Source organism: Mastomys coucha, unplaced genomic scaffold (assembly GCF_008632895.1).
Source record: "Mastomys coucha isolate ucsf_1 unplaced genomic scaffold, UCSF_Mcou_1 pScaffold9, whole genome shotgun sequence".
NCBI lineage: Eukaryota > Metazoa > Chordata > Mammalia > Rodentia > Muridae > Mastomys > Mastomys coucha.
This window is the reverse complement of record NW_022196915.1, coordinates 7,178,400-7,199,254: the sequence shown is the minus strand read 5'-3', so window position 1 is coordinate 7,199,254 and position 20,855 is coordinate 7,178,400. Positions and strand designations below refer to the sequence as shown.

The window sequence follows — 20,855 nt, the reverse complement described above, 5'->3', positions numbered from 1 at the left end:
TTTTTTTTTTTACTTTTGCAAGCACAAACACTCACGGAGGCCAGAAGGAGGCACTGGACCACTTGGGGCTAGAGTTGCCCCTTGTGGGTGAATTGAGATTGGGCCCTCTGGAAGGGTGCAAGGTCTCCTAACCACTGAACCATCTCTCTAGAACCAAGAGTCAGCCTTTAAGATACAGGTATTTTGAGAAAAGCTTTAAATTACTATTTTACTTTTAGAGGAGAGAAGACTTTTATATTGTCCAATATAGCCTCAAACACCCACTCAAACAATCCTTTTTTACCTCAGACTCCCAAATAGCTAGAACTAGAGACAAGGGCCAGGGCATCCTGCTAAAATGGGTGTTGTTGGCATATGTTTAGTAAAGACTTTTTTTCTTTTTTTTTTTTTTTTTTTTTTTTTTTTTTTTTTTTTTGAGACATCTAAGTAGGCTTCTTTCCTTAAAGAACGTTCCTTTTAATTTTATCATTCTATTTTTGGGGAATATTGAAATCAAGCGTTAAGGAAAATGAATAGAATTACCCAAACTTGCAAAGGAGAAACACCCAAGGGGCATGGTTTTCAGAGCACAAGCCAAGCTTGCAAACTCCTTCGCGGAGATGGGGGAAAAAAAAAACAAGTTCTCGCGAGAGCTAGCTGGTCGCTATAGTTACAGAAAACAACCAGCGGCTGCCTCAGGTAAAATAGTTACTCCCTTTCAGAGGCTGTAGGTAAAGCTATCGCTTCCACTCCCCCAGTTCTTTTCTTCCAGGATTCTGAGCTCTTTCCCTTCAGCTAAGGCCAGATTGAAATTGATCTCAGCCCAGCTGTGCCCAAGATCCCGCTTCATCCAGAGCTGGATCCAGTCCCATCTCCTTCCTCTATCCTATCCCCAAGTCGATGGCAGCTGTTCAGCCTGAGATTGTGAGTAGAAATGGATGTCTTGTTGAGGGCAAGAGTAAGAGTAGGGCATATGTGCAAGGTCACAGTTACTCAGTAGGAAAGTCGTTAATCTCCACGTCTGGGACTGTGGATCTAGTTCAGTGAAGTGTTTGTACAGCATGCGTGAGGCTCTTATCTGCTTAGCACTGCAAGGTAAACCAACAAAACCCCATCCCCATAAACAAATGTCCCAGAAGGAGAACAGGCGGGCTGAACTCACAGCCCCGGTGAGTGTTCCTGAGTTGGAGAAATGTATACATTTCACAGTTCATCGACTGTGAAATGTATAAAGTGAATGAATGGCCTTGGTATATGCTTTAAGAAAGATGATCAGAAGAGAATAAAACAGACAACGAATGTGAAGGTTCCAAAGTGATTAATTATATGCATACACCAGGGCAGGGAGAGAGGCACCCTGAGTCAGAGTACGGACTAGATACTAGGAGAAGCTCTTGGCTCTGCTGAGACTAGAGTGTTGGATGTAGTAATTCAGCTGAACTGTATTTTCTCTGCTTTGATCTTCAGATTTATGTTCATATTATGATCCAAACATACTGAGATAATTGATTTGTTTTTTGATCTTTGCCTTTGAACGTTGAACTTTTTTTTTCTTTCTGCCCAGAACAGCCTTCATTTTACACTATTCTTTAGCTCCAGGTCACCTCTGATGAAATAGATGTCCCTGGTACACACATTCACACTCAGATTCAGTTAGGTCCCAGCTACAGCACACCCCTGCTCAGTGATGGGTTGGTAAGATAGCAAACTTGTCTGAAATTCACTCTCCTTTTTTTTTTTTTTTTAATCTGTATGGCATATTCGAAGGCCTTTTGTGTACCAAGGCATAATCAAAAGCTAGTTCCTTCCCCACTCCCCAATCGTCTGTGGGACTGCTTGTCACAAGGCTTACACCTCTTGGTCTACAACATGCCTCTCTTCCTCACTAGACTTGGGGCTTATATCTTCTCTCTGCTACCCTCAGCATCTGTCCTATCCCTAACTTAATAAAGTTTTCTTGGTTAATGATTTTGATAGAAATAGAATGGATTCGAATAAAAAAAGTCAGACTCAAAGGTGTGTTAGTCTGGCACAAGGAACACAGATGAGCTAATTCGTATGGTACAAATCCTAAATATACACTTGATAAAGAAATTGCCAGTGCCACTGAGGCCTGAAAGAGCCTGGAAGCATTTGGGTGACGAATCAGACTTTTAGGCAAGAGCAAGACTGAGGGAGTCACTGGGAAATGGCACGGTGACTGTGAAGCCCCGAAGGCTGCAAGTGGTGTCACCTGTCCCAGATGGACGTACCACAGTAGGTTCTCACAGATACGTTCTACTTCAGGTTTTAAATTTATTTTCAGTAAACACGCAAAACAAATCTACAACAGATCCACACATCTCAGTCCTTGTACTTAGTTTAGATTCTTTCTCCCCTTTGTCTGACTTTTCCCTTCCCTCCCCCAGCCCCAAACAATCCCACATCTGCTTTCCTGTAATGTGAGTTTAAACCTAGGTACTCCCTGGGAGAGGGGACACTTGGCGTTTGTCTCTTTTCCCTTGTATTATCCTTCTTTATCCCTCCTCCCTTTGTACCGTCATCCTACACACCACTTCTACCTTCTTATCATGCATCTATTACATATTTAAATATAAGTACTTCATATGAGAGAAAATATACACATTTGTCTTTCTGAATCTGAGATGTTTTCCTTAACACCATCATATTCGATGCCCTCCATTTCTTTTTCTGTTGATAGCGTGAGTTCATTATTCTTTACACTTTGCTGTCTATATAAAATGCATACAGTACTGGTATGATATCTTCTTCATTCATCTTGTGAGCTTCCAGGCTGGTTCCATGCCTTGGCTCTTGTGGATAGAGATACCGTGAACATGATATACAAATGTCTCTGTGTATGACAGATATGACAATTTTATTTTTACCTTTCTTATATGTATGGGTGTTTTTGCTTGAATGTATGTCTGTGCACCACATAACATGCCTGGTGTCCTTGGAGATCAGAAGAGGGTATCAGATCTAGTGGAACTGGAATTACAGAGAGCTGTGAACCACCATGTGGGTGCTGGGATGCAAGGGCAGCTGGTGCTCCTCACCACCGAGCCATCTCTCTCGCCTGCCATTATTACTTTTGTGAGGAACCTCCATGTGGATTTCCACAGTGGCTGCACTAGTTTACTTTCCCAGCAGTGATGTGCAAGGCTTTTCCTCATCATGTTCCACTTTGGATTGAAGTAGAAAACCCAATCTTTAAGAAAAAAAAAAACCCAAGAGTGGATTTTAGTTTAGTGGAGTATGGTTCCCTTGGCAGAGTCCTTACACGGTGTGCATCCACGAAGGCCAGGATTCCACCCCCAGCACAGCATACTCATAAATAATCCCAGGAAGTAGAGGTAGGGGAATCAGGAGTAGTTCAAGGTCAGCCTTAGCTGTCTTAGTTTCTTTTTTTGTTTTTGTTTTTTTCTGTGATAAAATGCTCTGACAGTGGTGGCTTAAGGGACAAAGGCTTGATCTTAGGCCACAGTTCCAGGTTACAGTCCATCATGGTGGGGAAGCCAGGCCCCAGAAGCTTGATGAGCCTTGTCACATTTGACAGCTGTCAAAGAGCAGCGTGTGCTGCTGCTAGTGCTCAGCTAGCTTTCTCTAGTCATACAGGATCCCAGACCAGGGAATGGAGCCACCCACAGGCAGTGGAAGTCAGTCTCTCCACTCCAACATGACCAAGACTATGCCCTACAGGCACACAACTCCCGGAGTGTATAGATTTGTCAAGTTGACAGTAGTAACTTTCACAGGGCTAACCTAGGCTAAATGAGATCCTGTCTCAAAATAAGCATATGTTTATTATCCGTCTTTCTGTCTGTCTATCTATCTATCTATCTATCTATCTATCTATCTATCTATCTATCTGGTGGGACAGGGTTTATCTGTATAGTCCTGAGTGACTGGTTTTGAATTCACTATGTAGACCAGGTTGTCCTAGAATTCACAATCCTCCAGCCTCAGCTTCCCGAGTACCAAAGTTACAGGGGTGTGTGCTGTCACACCTGAACAACAATTTAGTTTTGAAATTGTTTGTAAAATTGTTTGAAAATACAGATGTAGAGACATATAAGCTTTTGCCATTTCAAGATTCTGTAAGATTGGGACATAGTCTTGGAAGGGAGCTTCCCAGACTGTGATGGAAACGTAGGTGGAACAGAGAGCAATGACAGTCCGAGTCTCTGTCTTCTGATCATTTGCATTTCACGGACCAATTACATGTTGAGGAATCATTAACGTCAGTTAGTGGAGCCATGCCTGTGACAGCTTCCTGGAAGCACTCCCTGTCTAACAGCAGAGGTGGCAAACAGTGGGTTAAAAAGTAGGTTAAACAGGGATAAATAGTGCTGGCCTGGAATGTGCCTGCAGCTCCTGTGGTCCTAGTTATGATGTTGTACACAAGGAAACAAACTTATCTGTTATCTTTATAAAGGTCAAAGAAAACCAGAGAGACTTTGACCAAATGTGAACATGGACCAGACGTCAAGCACAACGAGAACGGTGCACATTACTGTGACAAATGGATATGATTTGGTAAATTGACTCTTAGAAACCTAGAGTCCCTATTTAGAGCATGGGATGGGGGGTGGGGGGGGCAAGATGGAAGTTCTGTATAATCTTCTCCCCCGAGCAGAGTGATCTTCTCACGGTGTTCTGTGTTGGTAGTCTGTCCTCCGAGAGTCATCATGTCGCATGTCTAGAATACTTGGCCTTTTGAATGCTAAATTTAACAGGGTTTAAATAAATCATTTCTGTTTTGCTGTGTTATTTCTTCCACCTTACCCTTTCTTCTGAGACAGAGTTTCACTAGCTGAGTCTCCCTCAAATTCACAGCAGTCCTCCAGTTTCAGCCTCCTAGATGCTAAAATTACAGCTCGAGCCACACCATCTGACTTAGAATTCCTTTCTTCCCTTTCTTCTGAAAAGGATCTAAACTCTCCCAGCATTCTCCCTCTGAGTAATTTCATTTTAGGATTTCAAATAATAGACCTCTAATAGCCACTAAGAATTAGATGAACAATAAAATGGGAAAATATTCAATGTCCTGCAGTTTACAGAGCTGTTGTTTAAAGGGTATAATTAATAAGTTATTTGTTTAATAATGAGCATATAAAATATAGACACGTATATATCACAGAAGCATAAAAAAAAATGTATTCTGAAATGCTAATAGCCCCTGCACAACAGAATAAAGCTGCAGGATTTTATTTCCCTGTATAATTTTTTTCTCGCTTTTTAGAGATGTATGGCATTTGAAACTGTAACGTGATCTTTGTGCCCACAGAAAGGCTTCAAAGGAGACACCCCAGTTACTTTTGTCCGTGCAGAATTCAACCAGGCAGTTCTTGGAGACTCTTTAAAAATCACTGTCTCTCCAGAAGGAACTGCGAAGTACAACTTTACTAGCAACATTGACCTCAACCCGGAAGGAGGAATTACTTTAGATGACCTCGCCCACAAACCTTTGTTCCGTAAGTCTCACGGTTCTATGTGCCTTGCAAGGAGCTTCTGAGCATGGGGTCCCTGCGATGGGAAAAGTGAGAGCTTTGTTTTTCACGTATTCATTTTATATCCTGCTCACTGCCCTACTCCCTGTCGGTCCTGCTCTCATTGCCCCTTCCCTTCTCCTCTGAGCAGGTGCCATCCCATGTCTCCCCTCCCCCAGCCCCACCCCCAGGCACTTGAAGTCTTTTCTAGGTACTTCCTCTCCCATTGAGGCCAGACAAAGCAGCTTAGCTAGAAGAACATATCCCATGTGTAGACAACAGCTTTTAGGGTTCCCCCATCCCAGTTATTCAGGACCCGCATGAAGACCAAGCTGCATATCTGCTACATAGGTCCAGCCCATGTGTTTGTTTTGTTTTGTTATAGTGGCAGCGATTCAGTCTCTGAGAGCCCCACGGTTTCCAGGTTAGCTTTGGTCTTCCTTTGAGTTCCTATCCCCTCCAGGGCCAAAATCCTCGCCACCCCCCTTCTTCCATAAGAGTCCCCAAGCTCCGTCCACTGTTTGGCTGTGGGTGTCTGCATCTGTCTGAGTCAGCTGCTGGGTGGAGCCTCTCAGAGGACAGCCATGCTAGGCTCCTGTCTGTAAGCACAACAGAGTATCACCAGCAGTGTCAGGGATTGGTGCTTGCCAATGGGCTGGGTCTCAAATTGGGCTGGATATTAGTTGGCCAGTCCCTCAGTCTCTGCCCTCTCCCCATGCCTGCATTTCTTGTTGACAAAAGCAGGAAGATATAGCACCATAGGTTTTCTTTTGTCTGCCTCTGGCACCAAAACCCATGACATGCTCATTTAATTAGTTTTTTTTTTGTTTTGTTTTTTTGTTTGTTTGTTTTCTAGAAGTTTCCTTGTATCCCAATACTTACAGTTGCCAGGTTTTAGGAGGAAATGATTTTTAAAAAGAAAAACCCAAAGAACTTGATACAAGCTTTAAAATCATCCATTGTTTATTTGACATTCAAGCCTAACTGGGTATCCTGTATTATCTGTGCTTTTGTATATACACTGTCAAGAGTGGCTATTTTTCATTTGCCTCCCTAGTTAAAGGATACACCCTTTAAAATCAGGGCTGGATTTAGTTTATTTCAGAATTTTCAATTCCTAGGAATATCTGTAGCATAACAAATGCTCCGGGTCTCTGTGGAGTGAGCCAGATGGAGGTAGATGTTTTCTGCATCTGCATTTTTCTGGTTTCCATGTATACATTATGTCTTTATATCTGATGAAATTTGGTACGCTGTGTGCTAGGTCTTTTACTTTGTTTTGTTTTAATCTATTCTGTGTGTGTGTGTGTGTGCGTTGTGCGTACATATATTTTGGTGTGTGTGCAAGTACATGTGCATATGTGAGGAGGCCAAAGATCAAAGTTAGGTGTCTTCCTGTATTACTGTTCACCTTGGCTTTTGAGATAGGGTCTCTCCCTGGCTAGCCAATTAGCTCCAGGAATCTACCTATGTCAAGATTATCCAACCCCACCCCCACCCTAACATATTGTCTTGGTCAATGTTCTATTTCGGTGAAGAGACACCACAACCATGGCATCTCATATAAAAGCATTTAGTTGTGGCTTGCTTACGTTCAGGATTTAGTTTGTTATTGTCAGGATGGGAAGCATGGCAGCACACAGGTAGACATGATGCTGGAGTTCTTCATTCAGATCAGGAGGCAGCAGGAAGACAAAGAGACTCTAGGCCTGGCTTGAGCATTTGAAACCCCAAAATCCACTCTCAGTGACACACTTCCTCCAACCGGGCCACACCTCCTAATGCTACTCTCTAAGCACTCAAATATATGAACCAATGGGGACCATTCTTATTCAACCCACATATGCTTGCCACAGGCTCTCAAGTTTTATGTGGGTGTTAGTCATGGTCTCATGCGTACAGAGTAGGCACTTTATTGACTGAGCCATCTCTCTAGCCCCATGTGTTTTAATCTGTAGTCTTTGTGTTAGTGAAGGATTCTGTAGAGGACCAAAGAAGTCTAAACAAATGTACATTAAGAGAGGGTTATTAGATTGGGTTACTTGTTATGGTTGGGGTAGTCCCTCAGTGGTTGCCTCATGCTGGAGAGACCAGGAACCCATTAACTCACTCCACTAGACTAAGTCCAGAGTAGTTGCAGAGTAGTGGTGCTGGATAATTTCTGGAGAGCTGCTGATCTTCAGTCCATGATGCAAGCCTGAAGAAACTACTTCTAAGTTCAATAAAAGAATCAGTAGTGCCCACAGAAGTGTAGAACTTGCCAGAAAGGGAAGGCAGGGAGGGATAAGGAATAGCCTTCCCTCCTCCATGACCTTTAATCTTGGCTTCAAGGAATGTGATCAAAAATTCCTTAGAAGGTAGCCCAGCAGCTTGCCTCTTCGTTGATCACAGATCCAGTCAGGATGAAAGCAGCCCAGCCATCGGTCTTCATTTTTGGTTTTGTAATTTTTCAGCTTTTTAAATGACATGAATCCATAGCTACACGATTGCCACCTCAGAGATACAAGACTTGGAGATGCATACCATATTCCAGCTCCCACAATTTGTTTCTGTCTTTCTTCCCATAAGAACCTTTGGGGTCTCCCCTCACAGACCACCAAACTCACAACCAACAGAAGAGATGCTGCAGCTCTGCACCTTCAGCTCAGAGTCTCAGGTTCCTCTTATGAAACAAGTTCTCTGGCTTGGCCACTCCAAGTGTCAAGCATGGGCTCCCTGGGAATCAGCTAACCATGAAAGAGGCCTTCTCAACCTTACCCTCACTTGGTCTTCCCTGGTTTCTCCACTTTGCTCTGCTTTTCTGAAACCCATACAAGGAACCTCTTACTTGCTCTCTTCCCAAGCATCATGAATGAAGGAGGTAGAATGGAAGGCTTCTTTTAAATATATAACTAAAGCCCATGAGGCAGAAACAATCCCTTAGTTCCCAGGAACAAAGCAGGAACTGAACTTGGAAATTTTGAACAGTGGGAGTGATGGGCCGGGGGTGGGGTGGGGGGGGAGAGCAACACTCTAAAACCAAGAAGTAGAGTTTAATGTTTTTAATGTTTCACAAGGACAAAGCCTTGGACCGTTATGGATGGGGAGGTGAGACTGAAATCATGCTCCTCCCAATACAACTATGGCTCTGAAAAATCAAGTCCTAGGACAATTAAATCCACTTGCCATCTTCTCTCTTTAGAAAGAAGAAAAGTTTTTGTTGCTAATTAGTAGACATAGTGTTTGTTCACCACTCACAAGGAGCTTTTATGTAACAAAAATCAGCCATATTCTAGGTCGAATCTTTCTGTAGACTAACCTTAAGCTCTCAACCTTCCATCCCAAGCCTGAAAGGATTCCAAGTGAACCCCACCATGCATAGCTCAGATAGTACCCTGAACAAACTATAATGCTTGACAGAATTAGACCTCAATACCAAAAAGACAGAAACTTCATTTGGAAATTTAAAGCAAACCAAAAGCTCATAAATGGCTCATGGAACAAAAAAAATCAGTGAAAAATATAATTTACTTAGTATTATCAAACAGTAGAACATCAAATGCCCAGCCCAGGGGTGGAGTTGGGGGTGGAGGGTGGGAGGTGGAGGATGGGAGGTGGGGGAGAGTAAGGGGCATACAGTTTCATTAGTAGAGCAATTTACTCCCCAGCACTACAAAACCACACCAAGACCTGTAAGATGCAGTCACAGTAGAGAGGAACAGTTGTGATCTTAAGTGTGTTCACTAGGAGCCGAAAAGGACCGAGATGATGGAGTAGACACACTTTTCTCTATTTCTCAGAAGCACAGCTGGACGCTGTGTAAAAGCATTAGGAGACAGAAGGGTGGTGAGAAGGGCCATACTTACCCGATATAACTCAGGGTAAATTCCACAGGTTTCCTTTTTAGCTTCTAAATGCCAGACTTTCTACTTAAGATGTTAGTGCCGTAAAGCCATCAATTAATTACATTTTCATTTGTATGTGTGTGTATGCTGTGTTTGTTTGCAAAGGCCATCAGCAGACAGCTGTTGGGTTACAACTCCGAGGCAAGGAGTTTATTAAAAGCTGAGGGATGAGTCTTCATTGAACAATTGCAGACATTCTGGGATCAAACAGGGAAAAAAAATAGAAGAAAGATTTAGGAAAGAAACAGAAGATATAAAGAAAAACTAAACAGAAATAAGAGAACTGGAAACTGGGGCTAGAGAGATGGAAGGCTCATCGGTTAGGAACAGAGGATGCTCTTGCAGAGGACTGGGTTCAGTTTTCATGCTGAGGCTAACATGCAATCCATTACCAGGGGACCCAACACCTCTTCTGGCCTCCACAGACACTGGGCACACATGTGGCACACATAAACGCATAAAATAACTCAAAGATATTGTTAAATTACTAGAATTGAGAAATATAATATGTGAAAATCTCGTGACTAGGCTCAACAATACAATTAAGAAACCAGGAAAGAAGCAGCAAGCTGGAGGGCAGAGCGATGGAGGTTACCTGATCTAACCCATACAGAGCACATAGGACAGAAATGATGGGAAATGTTAGGGCTTCTGTAACTATGACAACACACATGGTGTCCTTTGGAACTATGACAGCATGCACAGTGTAAATGTCCTTTGGAACTGTGACTGCGTGTAGTGTTAGTGTCCTTTGGAACTGTGACGGTGTGTGTAGTGTTAGTGTTCTTTGGAACTGTGACAGCATGTACAGTGTAAGTGTCCTTTGGAACTATGACAGTGTGCGTAGTGTTAGTGTCCTTTGGAACTACAACTGCGTGCACAGTGTTCATGCGGAACTATGAAAGTGTGCATAACGTTAATGTCACTGGTGTCTCAGGACAGGAAAAAGAGGATAGAACTGAAAAGTAATTCAAACAAAACAACAACTCGAAGATTCTCAAGTTTTTAAAAATCTGCCTTTACTCTATTTATGTGTATGCGTGCTTTACCTACATGTACGTGTACCGTGTGAATGCCCACTGCCCTTAGATCCCTTTGAACTGGAATTGTGGATACTTCTAAATCACCATATCGGTGCTGTGAATTGAATTCTGGTCCTCTGGAAGAGCAGCAGTCTCTTAACCACTGGACCATCTCTCCTGCTGATTCCTCCTTGAGACAGGGTCTCACTATGCATGTTTGGCTGGACTAGTACTAGCTCTGTAGACCCAGGCTGGCCTTAAACTCACAGAAATCCATATGCCTCTGCCTCCAGACTGCTGGGACTAAAGGCATGTGCTACCATGCACTGCTTATAAGCCTAAAATTTCAGGAAGCTGAATGAGCTGGACATGAATGAAATCCATGCTAAGAAAATGTCACAAATTGTGCTGAGGATGAGACCTGGGTGGTAGAATGCTTGCCTGGCTTTGACTCACAGCCTCGCATAAGCCAGGCATGGTAGTTGTTTGTACTGGATAGTTTTGGGTTGACTTGACATAGGCTAAAGTTATCTAAGAGGAGGCAAACACACACACACACACACACACACACACACACACACACACACACACAATGCCTCAGGGATTGGCGGGAAGGGGGACTGAAACTGAAGGGTCAAATATATATAAAGGTGACCTAAATCAAATCACCAAATTATGAGAGAAACAGAAACCCAGCTGGCCGTCTCTTGTCACCAAATGAAGCTTCCAGTGCCAGGAATGGGTTACATCTAATTGAGTTGTTGGCTAAAGGGGACCCATGGGTACACCTAAACAACCCAGGCTGATGCCAAAAGTATAGGCTGCTCTCCACAAACTGATAGCAAGGCCCCATTGCTTAAGACAACACCCACACAACTCAGTGAACATGGAGAAGTTGAGCTGGTGCCCACATATAGCCTTCACTCCTACATGCTATTTGGTACAGGAGGATGCTCTGCAGACTACCAAAGGAGAAACATAAACACCAACCCAGCCACAGAACCCTCTGATCCACAATGCTGCCCTGCCTGCAAGATATGCTAGGGCAATGGTAGCACAGAGCTGTGGGAGTAACCAGCCAACATCTGACTTGACTGAAGGACAACTCCACGAGATGGAACCGGCAGTGTTTAGGTGACCAAGAACCCAAAACCAGTTAGCCCGGGGATGGTAAAAACCAAGCATTACTGTTCAAAAACAAACAAATTAGCAGCAAAAAAAAAAAAAATGGCTTCTAATGGCATTCTGCTATACTCATAGATCAATGCCTTGCTCAGCCATCGTCAGGGAAGCATCCACAGAGACCCACAGCCAGACATTATGCAGAGAGTAAGAGAACTTGGAACATTGAGCCTTAGGTAGGATTTCTCTCAGCTCAGGGCTCAGGGAATCCTGTGGAGGAGGAAGAGGCAGAGAGAGTAGAGGAGTCAGAGAGTATGGCAGATACCAAGAGAACAGGCTGTCCAGATCCAATGGATCTGTGTACATGTGGATTCTCAGAGACCCAGGCAGCATGTACAGAGTCCTAGAGCTGAAAGGAGAAGTGGACACACACCCCCATCCCTAACCCAGCGGCTGTCTCCAATTGATGACCAGTTGCAAATGAAAATTTAATCTTCTCCAAGAGAATCACACTGAGGAAACTGACTACTGTGCAGGGTAGGCTGCGTGCCCAGGGTAGATGGCCAATTGAAAATGTGTTCAGTGGCATCTTTGGAGATTCCTTGTCCCATAATATCATATGAGGACTTTTTTTTTATTCTAATGTTTTAATTTTTATTTTACATTTTTTTAACCCTGCAGGTCCTTTGCACATACACTATGCCTTCCAGTTTAGCATTTTTTTGTTTGTTTAATGAGGTTGTTGGGTGTTCGAACAAGTGGGTTTCTATATCTGCATCGGGTTCTTTTGCCCTCCATGGTTTCTTTTCCTTTTGCTTGTTTGTTTTGTTTTATTCCAATGTGTTAGTTTTTATTTCATCATGTTATATTACAGTACATTTATTATATACTCTTGGAAGTCTGTTTTCTAATGAGAGACAGAAAGGGGGTGGATACAGAAGTAGGAAGAAACTGGGATAAATATGGGAAAAAGTATGATGGTTTTAATGAAAATGGCCCCCAAAGGATCAAAGGAAGTGGCATTATTTGAAACAATTAGCATGTGTGGTTTTATTGGGGTAGGGGTGACCTTGTTAGAGGAAGTGTGTGACTGGGGGATGAGCTTTGAGGTTTCAGAAGCTCAAGCCAGGCCCAGTGTCTCTTCCTCCTGCCTGCGGATCCAGATGTAGGACTCTCAGCTCCTTTCCAGCCCTATGTCTGCCTGTAATCCTGCAATGTTCCCCACCATGACAATAATGGACTAAACCTCTGCAACTGTAAGCCAGCCCCAATTAAATGTTTGCCGTTATAAGAGTTGCTGTGGTCATGGTGCCTCTTCACAGTAATAAAATCCTAACTAAGAAAGAAGGGAAACTGTAATCGGGATACATTGTATTGGGGGGGGGTCTTCAATAAAGGGAAAGAAAATTAGACAATGAAAACTGATAATTAAAAAGGAAACTCTCATCTAATTGACTCTCAATATTAAATGTTGGACTGAAAAGAATTAATGTTCAAATACCTAAAATATAGTATTCGGCTATCTGGAAAACCAAAGTGAAAATGCTTCTACTTGGAAGGCAGAGGCAGGTAAATCTCTGTGAATTTGAGGGCAGTCTGGTACATACTGAGTTCCAGCACAGCCAGAACATCAGAGTGATAACCCTGTCTAAAACAATTTTTAAAAAAAATAGCAAGGAGGCCGGGCAGTGGTGGTGTATGCCTTTAATCCCAGTACTTGGGAGGCAGAGGCAGGTGGATTTCTGAGTTCAAAGCCAGCCTGGTCTACAGAGTGAGTTCCAGGACAGCCAGAGCTACACAGAGAAACCCTGTCTCGAAAAAAATCAAAAAAAAAAAAAGAAAGGAAAAAAAAAAAAAAAGAAAATAGTTCCATAAGATGAGGCTGTAGGTGGAACAGTTTTTGGTTTTTGAGACAGGGTTTCTCTGTATAGCTCTGGCTATCCTAGAACTTACTGTGTAGACCAAGCTAGCTCAAACACTCATAGATCCTCCTGCCTCTGCCTCCTGAGTACTGGGATTAAAAGGCACAAACCATCACTGCTGGGCTTGTGGGGTATTTTTTAAATCAGTGATTGATACTGGAGGGCCCAGCCCATAGTGGATGGTGCCAGCCCTGGGCTGATGGTCCTGGATACTAGAAGAAAGGCTAAGCAAGCCATGAGGAGCAAGAGAGTAAGCAGCACCCCTTCATGACCTCTGTATCAGCTCCTGCCACCAGGTTCCTGCCCTGTTTTGAGTTCCTGTGCGGACTTCCTTTGATGATAAACAGCGATGTAGAATGTAAGCCAAATAAATACTTTTCTTCCCAAGTTGCTTTGGTCATGGTGTTTCACCACAGCCATGATAACCCTAACTAAGACAGTAGGCACACCTCTACTCAGGAAGTAGAAGAAGAAGGATCAGAAGTTCACGGTCATCCTTGGCTACATGGTGAGTTTGAGCAAAGTCTGGGATACATGAGGTCCTATCTAAAAATCTTAATTTCTAAAGAATGTCCAAGTAACACAGTTCTACCATCAGTCCAGGCTGACCTTGAACTTGCAATTCTTTCTTCCACCTCTTTTTTTTTTTAATATTAGCTATTCTTTTTTTTTATTTTTTTAAAGATTTATTTATTTATTATATGTCAGTACACTGTAGCTGTCTTCAGATACCCCACAAGAGGATGTCAGATCTCATTATAGATGGTTGTGAGCCACCATGTGGTTGCTGGGATTTGAACTCATGACCTTCGGAAGAGCAGTCGGCACTCTTAACCACTGAGCCATCTCTCCAGCCCTTTCTTCCACCTCTTGAGTGCCACCACTTCTATCAGAAGTAACTTTGTTGCCAGCAGCTATATACAGCAGTTGCCTTTGCACATATGCACTGCATGACTCTGAGGTAATAGCTATTCCTTATAATTCATGGCAGAAAGTTCAGAAGTCACAGGACTAGTTACTTCCCACTGTCTCCCAGTAGTCCCTGATGCACCTTCCCGGACTTCAGGATAATTGTTGCTGCTGCTGTTATCGATGTCTGTCCTGGGATTTGATCTGAAGCCTCAAGCAAGCGTCCTTACATTGAGCTATACACCCCACGTCAGAATTCACTTTCTTTAACTTAGATTTTGCTTGCCAAGGTTTTGCCATCTGATGGAGTGGTTAGAAATGCTCTCATTTTCTTTGCTTTGACTTTTCTAGTAACAGTGACTGAAGTTCTACCAAAGGAAAAGAAGCAAAAAGATGAGAAGACCTTAACTCTTGGCCAAGCCGTGGTGGATCTTCTTCCTTTACTAGAAGGTTAGATGTATACTCTATCCAAAAGCAAAAAAATAACAGATCGATACCCTGAAATGTGTGAAACCCAGCCTCCTTAACTTTGAAAGATTTTAGTGGAAAATGAAGACATGACTGTGCCTATAATGGCTTTGATCTGACCCTTTTTTCTTTGACCTTACAGGAGAGGAGTCATTTGAAACGACGGTCCCATTACACCCTGTGCCTGGGTCACCCTTGGAAACTCCTTTGACTAAGGTAACCGAGTTTGGTTATTTTGTTTGTTTGTTTGTTTTTTATTTTTTAAAGATTTATTTTATTTATTTTATGTGTATGACTACACTGTAGCTGTACAGATGACCGTGAGCCATCATGTGTGTGGCTGTGGCTACTGGGAATTGAACTCAGGACCTCTGCCGGCCCCACTCCCTCTGGTGTAATTCACTGTAGCTGTCTTCAGACGCACCAGAAGAGGTCGTCAGATCTCATTACGGGTGGTTGTGAGCCACCATGTGGTTGCTGGGATCCGAACTCAGGACCTTCGGAAGAGCAGTCAGTGCTCTTACCTGCTGAGCCATCTCATCAGCCCGGTAACCCGAATTTTAAGTCTTGGTGTGTTCAGCTTGCTTCATAATCCAGATATAAGGTCCAGGTCAGGTGAGTGCAATGCACTGGCCACTTCCTTTCACAACATTGATGGTGCTGGTTTCTTCTGGTAAGCAGGGATGAATAAACAAAGTCCCACCCCGTGGATTATAACCCAGTGTGATGAACTGAAAAGGCACAGAGCAAGTATTGACTACTTCATCCAGAAGTCTGTTATAGAAGGCTTCTTTGTTGTTGTTGTTGTTAAAGATTTATTTATTTAATGTATGTGAGTATATTGTTGCTATCTTCAGACACACCAGAAGAGGGCATCAGATCCCATTATAGATGGTTGTGAGCCACCATGTAGTTGCTGGGATTTGAACTCAGGACCTCTGGAAGAGCAGTCCATGCTCTTAGCCACTGAGCCATCTCTCCAGCCCTGGAAATGCTTCTTGATCTATATAGCTGTGGGTTAAATTATGTATGACAGTATACTGCGCATGTAGGCACAGCAGCTTGCCTCTGGTTGAAGACTTCTAATTCAATAGTACCAGCCAACACCATGTCCTGAAATTCAGAATGTGAGACTCCGCAATGCACTGGAATTCTCTGCAGTGACACCCTATAAATATCTAAGGCACAACATTCTAAAACTGAACTCACTCTCTTCCCCTAAACTTGCTCTTTCTTTCATCTTAGTGTCCCAGGCTGATGGCTTTGCCCATCCATGAAATTACATCATAGGATCTAAGTGACAGTCATGGATCCTAACAACTGTCCTCCAAATCCAGCCCACTTTACCTCCTAGGCCTCATTAGAGCCTTTATACCGTTATCCTACTCGATGTCTCGGCACCTTTCGTTGGGTCCTTAGGCACAATCTGGGCACATGGCCTTACCTCCTCCCCTACCCAGCCTTCCTGCTGCTTACATGGATAGGAACTTAAAAGCAAACCTGACTGCCTCTTTACCTGCTTAGTGCAGCTCACGGACTGGTCCACTGTGTGTGTCAAGGTCCAGACTTCTTTGCAAGCAACGCCCATTCCTGATAACAGGAGCCTCCCAGTTGATGCCTTGGCTCCCACCGCCTTATGCATTCCGTTCTAGTGCCCCGAACTGCGTTCTTGCCTTTGCCTGAAGGCAACACACTGTTTCCACCCTTTTACTATAGCTTTTCCTTGGACCTAGAATTATTATTAATTTTTTAAAAAATTTTTAATTGGATTTTTTCTTTACTTACATTTCAAATATTTTCCCCTTTCCAGGTCTCCCCTTTGGAAACCCCCTATCCCATACTCCTTCCCCCTGCCTCTAGGAGGGTGCTCCCCCACTCACCTACCCACCCACTCCTGTCTTCCAGGCCTGGCATTCCCCTACACTGGGGCAATGAACACCCGCAGGCCCAAAGGCTGCTCCTCCCACTGACGTCCAACAAGGCCATCCTCTGCCACATATGCAGCCGGAGCCATGAGACAGATGTAGAATTATTTTTTCTTTATTTCCCTTGTTGATCCAAGCCACAAACTCTTTGATGTCCTGTAAAAGCAGGATCAGATAGCATTGTTTCCTAATCTTTTCCATCCCAGAAATTAATTATTATCTTCCTCTCTGGTGCTTATCAACAAGAGTCTTTTATACAGGATTTGTCATAACTCATTAAACTGTAATATGAGTTTCATAACGAAAGGGAATGTGTCTTCTTTATCAGCATATTATTAGCAATCAATACACATTTAAGGGGCCAATGAGATGGCTTAATGGGAAACACACTTGAGTGCCAAGGGACCTACATAGTAGAGGGAGAAAATCAACTCCCATCAGTTGTCCTCTGACCACCTGCCCATTCATATAAATAAATAATAATTTTAAAATATATAATTTTAAAATTGTAAATGTGTATTTAAACCTTTTTATTGTATTGTGTGTGAGAATGTTAGGTGTACATACACACACACATATATAGATACTTGAAAATATCTTATTATTAAACATTGCACTTAAATTATAATAATCATACAGGAGTGGGTATGGTGATTTATGTCTTCAATCCCAGCACTTGGGAGGCAGGAGCAGGTAGATCTCCATGAGTCTGAGGCTAGGCTGGTGTATATAATGAGTTTCAAGCCCATCAGGGCTACATAGTGAGACCCTGTATAATAATAGCAACGATGATGATGGTGAGCCGGACAGTGGTGGCACACACCTTTAATCCCAGCACTTGGGAGGCAGAGGCAGGCAGATTTCTGAGTTCTAGGCCAGCCTGAATTCAGTGAGTTACAGGACAACCAGGGCTACACAGAGAAACCCTGGAGAGAGAGAGAGAGAGAGAGAGAGAGAGAGAGAGAGAGAGAGAGAGAGAGAGAGAGAGAGAGAGAGAGAGAGAGAGAGAGACAGAGAGACAGAGAGAGACAGAGACAGAGAGACAGAGAGACAGAGACAGAGAGACAGAGAGAGGGATGATGGTGATGTAAATAGCTTATGTGTAAGGCATTTTCCATACAAGTGTGAGGACCTAGGTCCAGATTCCTAGAATCCATGGAAAGCCAGACCGGGCCTTCCCATCCCAGTGGAAAGTGAAAACATATCCAAGGTTTCCCTTTAACCTTCACGTGCTCACGGTGGTACATACATGCTCGAACACATACACACATCATACATGCACATGCCCACATAATTATAAAGTACAGGCTAGCAAAATAAAAGCCCTCAGTCCCGTTTCACAAGTGCCTGCTAGGTACAGCCAGCAGGGACCGCCCAGTTCCTTCCCACATGGATTTATGTTTGTACTTTACCTCACTGTGAAATGACTCTAGTTCAGTGTAAGATTCTCCAGTTCTCCTTTTGACTCTTGAGGCTTTCTTGAACTCCTCTGTTTGGAAATAACTGACATCATCTTGAGCAGTGGTAGAAGACAATAAAGAGAATGAAGACCCATGACAACTTTCATAAACGTTGCTTCACTTCATTATATTTTATAGCAATGCAGTCTTGATGTGAAGGTATTTGTGGCAGAACCCTTGCTGACCCCAGCCCAGGTCTCAGCGAGCAATCTACTGAAGGTCACGCTGGAGGCGGCCTACTCTGTGCCCGAGGCATTCATGCCAGTAGGGCCTCAGCAGAACTACATGGTTGGTCTGCAGGTTCCGTCGGTCGGAGAGGTAAAGCCATACTTCCTGATGTTTACAAGGGCTCAAGCAAGCCTCCCTGCCAACGCTCATTCCAACTCACTCTACCAATGGCTGAGATTTATTTTAGGCTTAAAAACTAATACTTTTGTTTAAATTTATACCTTCATATTTCACATGTATATTTCACAATCTACACATTACATGTAGTTTATTAATTAGCATATAGTTATAGTCCAAAATATGTGCAACACTTAAAAGTTGCCAGGTTTTGGCGTGCTTATACATGGATTATTTGTGAGGGTTTTCTGGGTTTTTCATAAGTATCTCACGGTACAATTCCTTTTAATTCCTCTTAATTCCAGGTATTGTTTAGATCAGAGTTTTAAAAACAGGGACACTTTAGGGTTTTTGCTGGAGATTCCCACCGTGCCATCAGTTAATGCCCTCCCCTGTGCTACTGCCACAGCTTGAATGTAAACTTGCATGACACTGTCCAAGTGCTGGGTGGGGGTTTAGGTGGGTCCCAGAGATGTCTGACTTTCACCTCTAAAACTGGAACAACCTGAGGGCGAGTCTGGATGGTTGCTTTCCTATCCAGGACAACCCCAAACCTGCACATGCCAATCCGTGCCTTGTTCTGCTCCCAACTTCAAGTTTCTACTGTTCTTTCCCCCTATGAGCTGTTGAGATGGCTCAAAGAGCAAAGCTACTTATTGCTGAGCCTGGTGCCCTGAGTTTGATCCCTTGGACCTACCTGGGTAAAGAGACCACTGGCTCTCTCTCTCTCTCTCTCTCTCTCTCTCTCTCTCTCTCTCTCTCTCTCTCTCTCTCTGATGAGATGATCATTGTTCATCTAACCACACATATTTGTGCACATGTGTGCTCACACACATAAGGAAATAAGTCAGATACTTTTAAAAAAGTTATTTGCATTTTATCATTTTTCCTATCACCCATAGAGTCATACATTAGCACAAATAGAATAGAGGTCACAGGTCCCTATATATAGAACCAGATAATCATGGAAATAATGCCCAGAATTCCACCAGGGGAAAGCACTAAGCAGACGTTTTATACATTCCAAGCCCTTTACAAGTGTCCTCACATCTGGTATTTACTATTTTAGAAGGACTACTCTATGATATTCAAGAATGGGAATCTGAAGCTTGGAGGGGAAAAAGAACCTGTTCCCCGGCCTAAAAAGTGGCCCATTGCTAACATTCTCGCTCCAGGAGCTAATAACATTCCTGACGAATTCATTGTGGGGGGTCCCTATGAGGAAGAAGAAGGAGAGCTCAACCACCCTGAGGTGAGAGAGACCATGTTTTCATGATAAATACATTGCGTTAACACATTATAAACCCTTTGTGAATCTGAAATTGACACACACTTTCCATTTGTCAAAACTGGTTGGTTGCATGTCAAAATCGAGAACCATCTAATTCTGCAGAGTAATTTGTATCCAATTTTCTCCTTATTTACATGTTTCTTTTTGAGTTGATAAGTATGTTACTATAATGAAATACCCAAGATAATCAACTTGTAAAGAGAAAAGGTAATTTTGGTTCATATTTGGAGATTTGGCTCCATGATGGATCAGCCCCTCTGTTTTGTCTCCAAGGAGCCCGCCACTAGGCTTCATTTCCTAAGACTCCATAACCTACCAGTAGTGCTACTCTTGGGGCCTTTACCACAGAGGTCGGTGGGAGACATTCAGCTTCCAAACTATAGCAATAATAATATAATTAGAAATTGATTACATAGTTGAAGTTAAGAAGTGTACAGTGAAAGTCTTTCTCCCATGTGTGCATCATCTTCCTGATTCATTTCCATATTGGTACCTTAGTAGTTATTCTGCTATGGTTCCTCCAAGATGCCTCTTGTACATACAGAAGAAGTGCAGTGACATGAACACTAAGAGACAGAACCTGTCTCTCTGCCCTGGAAAAGAGAGAGAGAGAGAGTTAGGTTTCAGAAGGACTGGCTTACCAAACTATAACAAGTGTTTAAAAGAAAACAGTAAAAAGTTCCCAGGTGACTACATTTATGTCGCGATGGGAAAATACCTTTCCTTTCGATGATGATTCCAAAGGTGGTAAAATAATATTCAGACACTGTTATAGCAAAATTTACAGCTATTTTTTTTCTTGGTGCTGGAGATATGACTCAGTGGTTAAGAGCACTGGCTGCTCCTCCCAAAGACCCAAGTTCAATTCTCAGCACCCAGGTGGGGGATCACAACCATCTGTAACGCCGGTTCCTGTAACTGACACCCTTTTCTGGCTTCCCTGGCCACCAGGCACACACACAGTGCACAGCCATGTGTGCAGACAAAGCACCCATATACATTTAATTAAAAAATTGTTGGGAGTCGGGGGGGGGGG

General features: G+C 43.1%; 1 protein-coding gene across 2 annotated transcripts in view; it reads left to right on the top strand.

Annotated features, from left to right (window-relative positions):
• Positions 1 to 637: 637 nt before the first annotated feature.
• Cfap70 (cilia and flagella associated protein 70) overlaps positions 638 to 20,855 on the top strand; it is a 61,228-nt gene continuing 41,010 nt past the window's right edge. For both annotated transcript variants that reach the window (XM_031361270.1, XM_031361269.1), the window contains exons 1-7: positions 638 to 903; positions 4,418 to 4,518; positions 5,270 to 5,456; positions 14,682 to 14,780; positions 14,941 to 15,014; positions 18,322 to 18,501; positions 19,598 to 19,780. In XM_031361270.1, the coding sequence (XP_031217130.1) occupies positions 4,456 to 4,518; positions 5,270 to 5,456; positions 14,682 to 14,780; positions 14,941 to 15,014; positions 18,322 to 18,501; positions 19,598 to 19,780 (786 nt within the window). In that variant the 5' untranslated portion in view covers positions 638 to 903; positions 4,418 to 4,455. The remainder of the gene's footprint in view (positions 904 to 4,417; positions 4,519 to 5,269; positions 5,457 to 14,681; positions 14,781 to 14,940; positions 15,015 to 18,321; positions 18,502 to 19,597; positions 19,781 to 20,855) is intronic.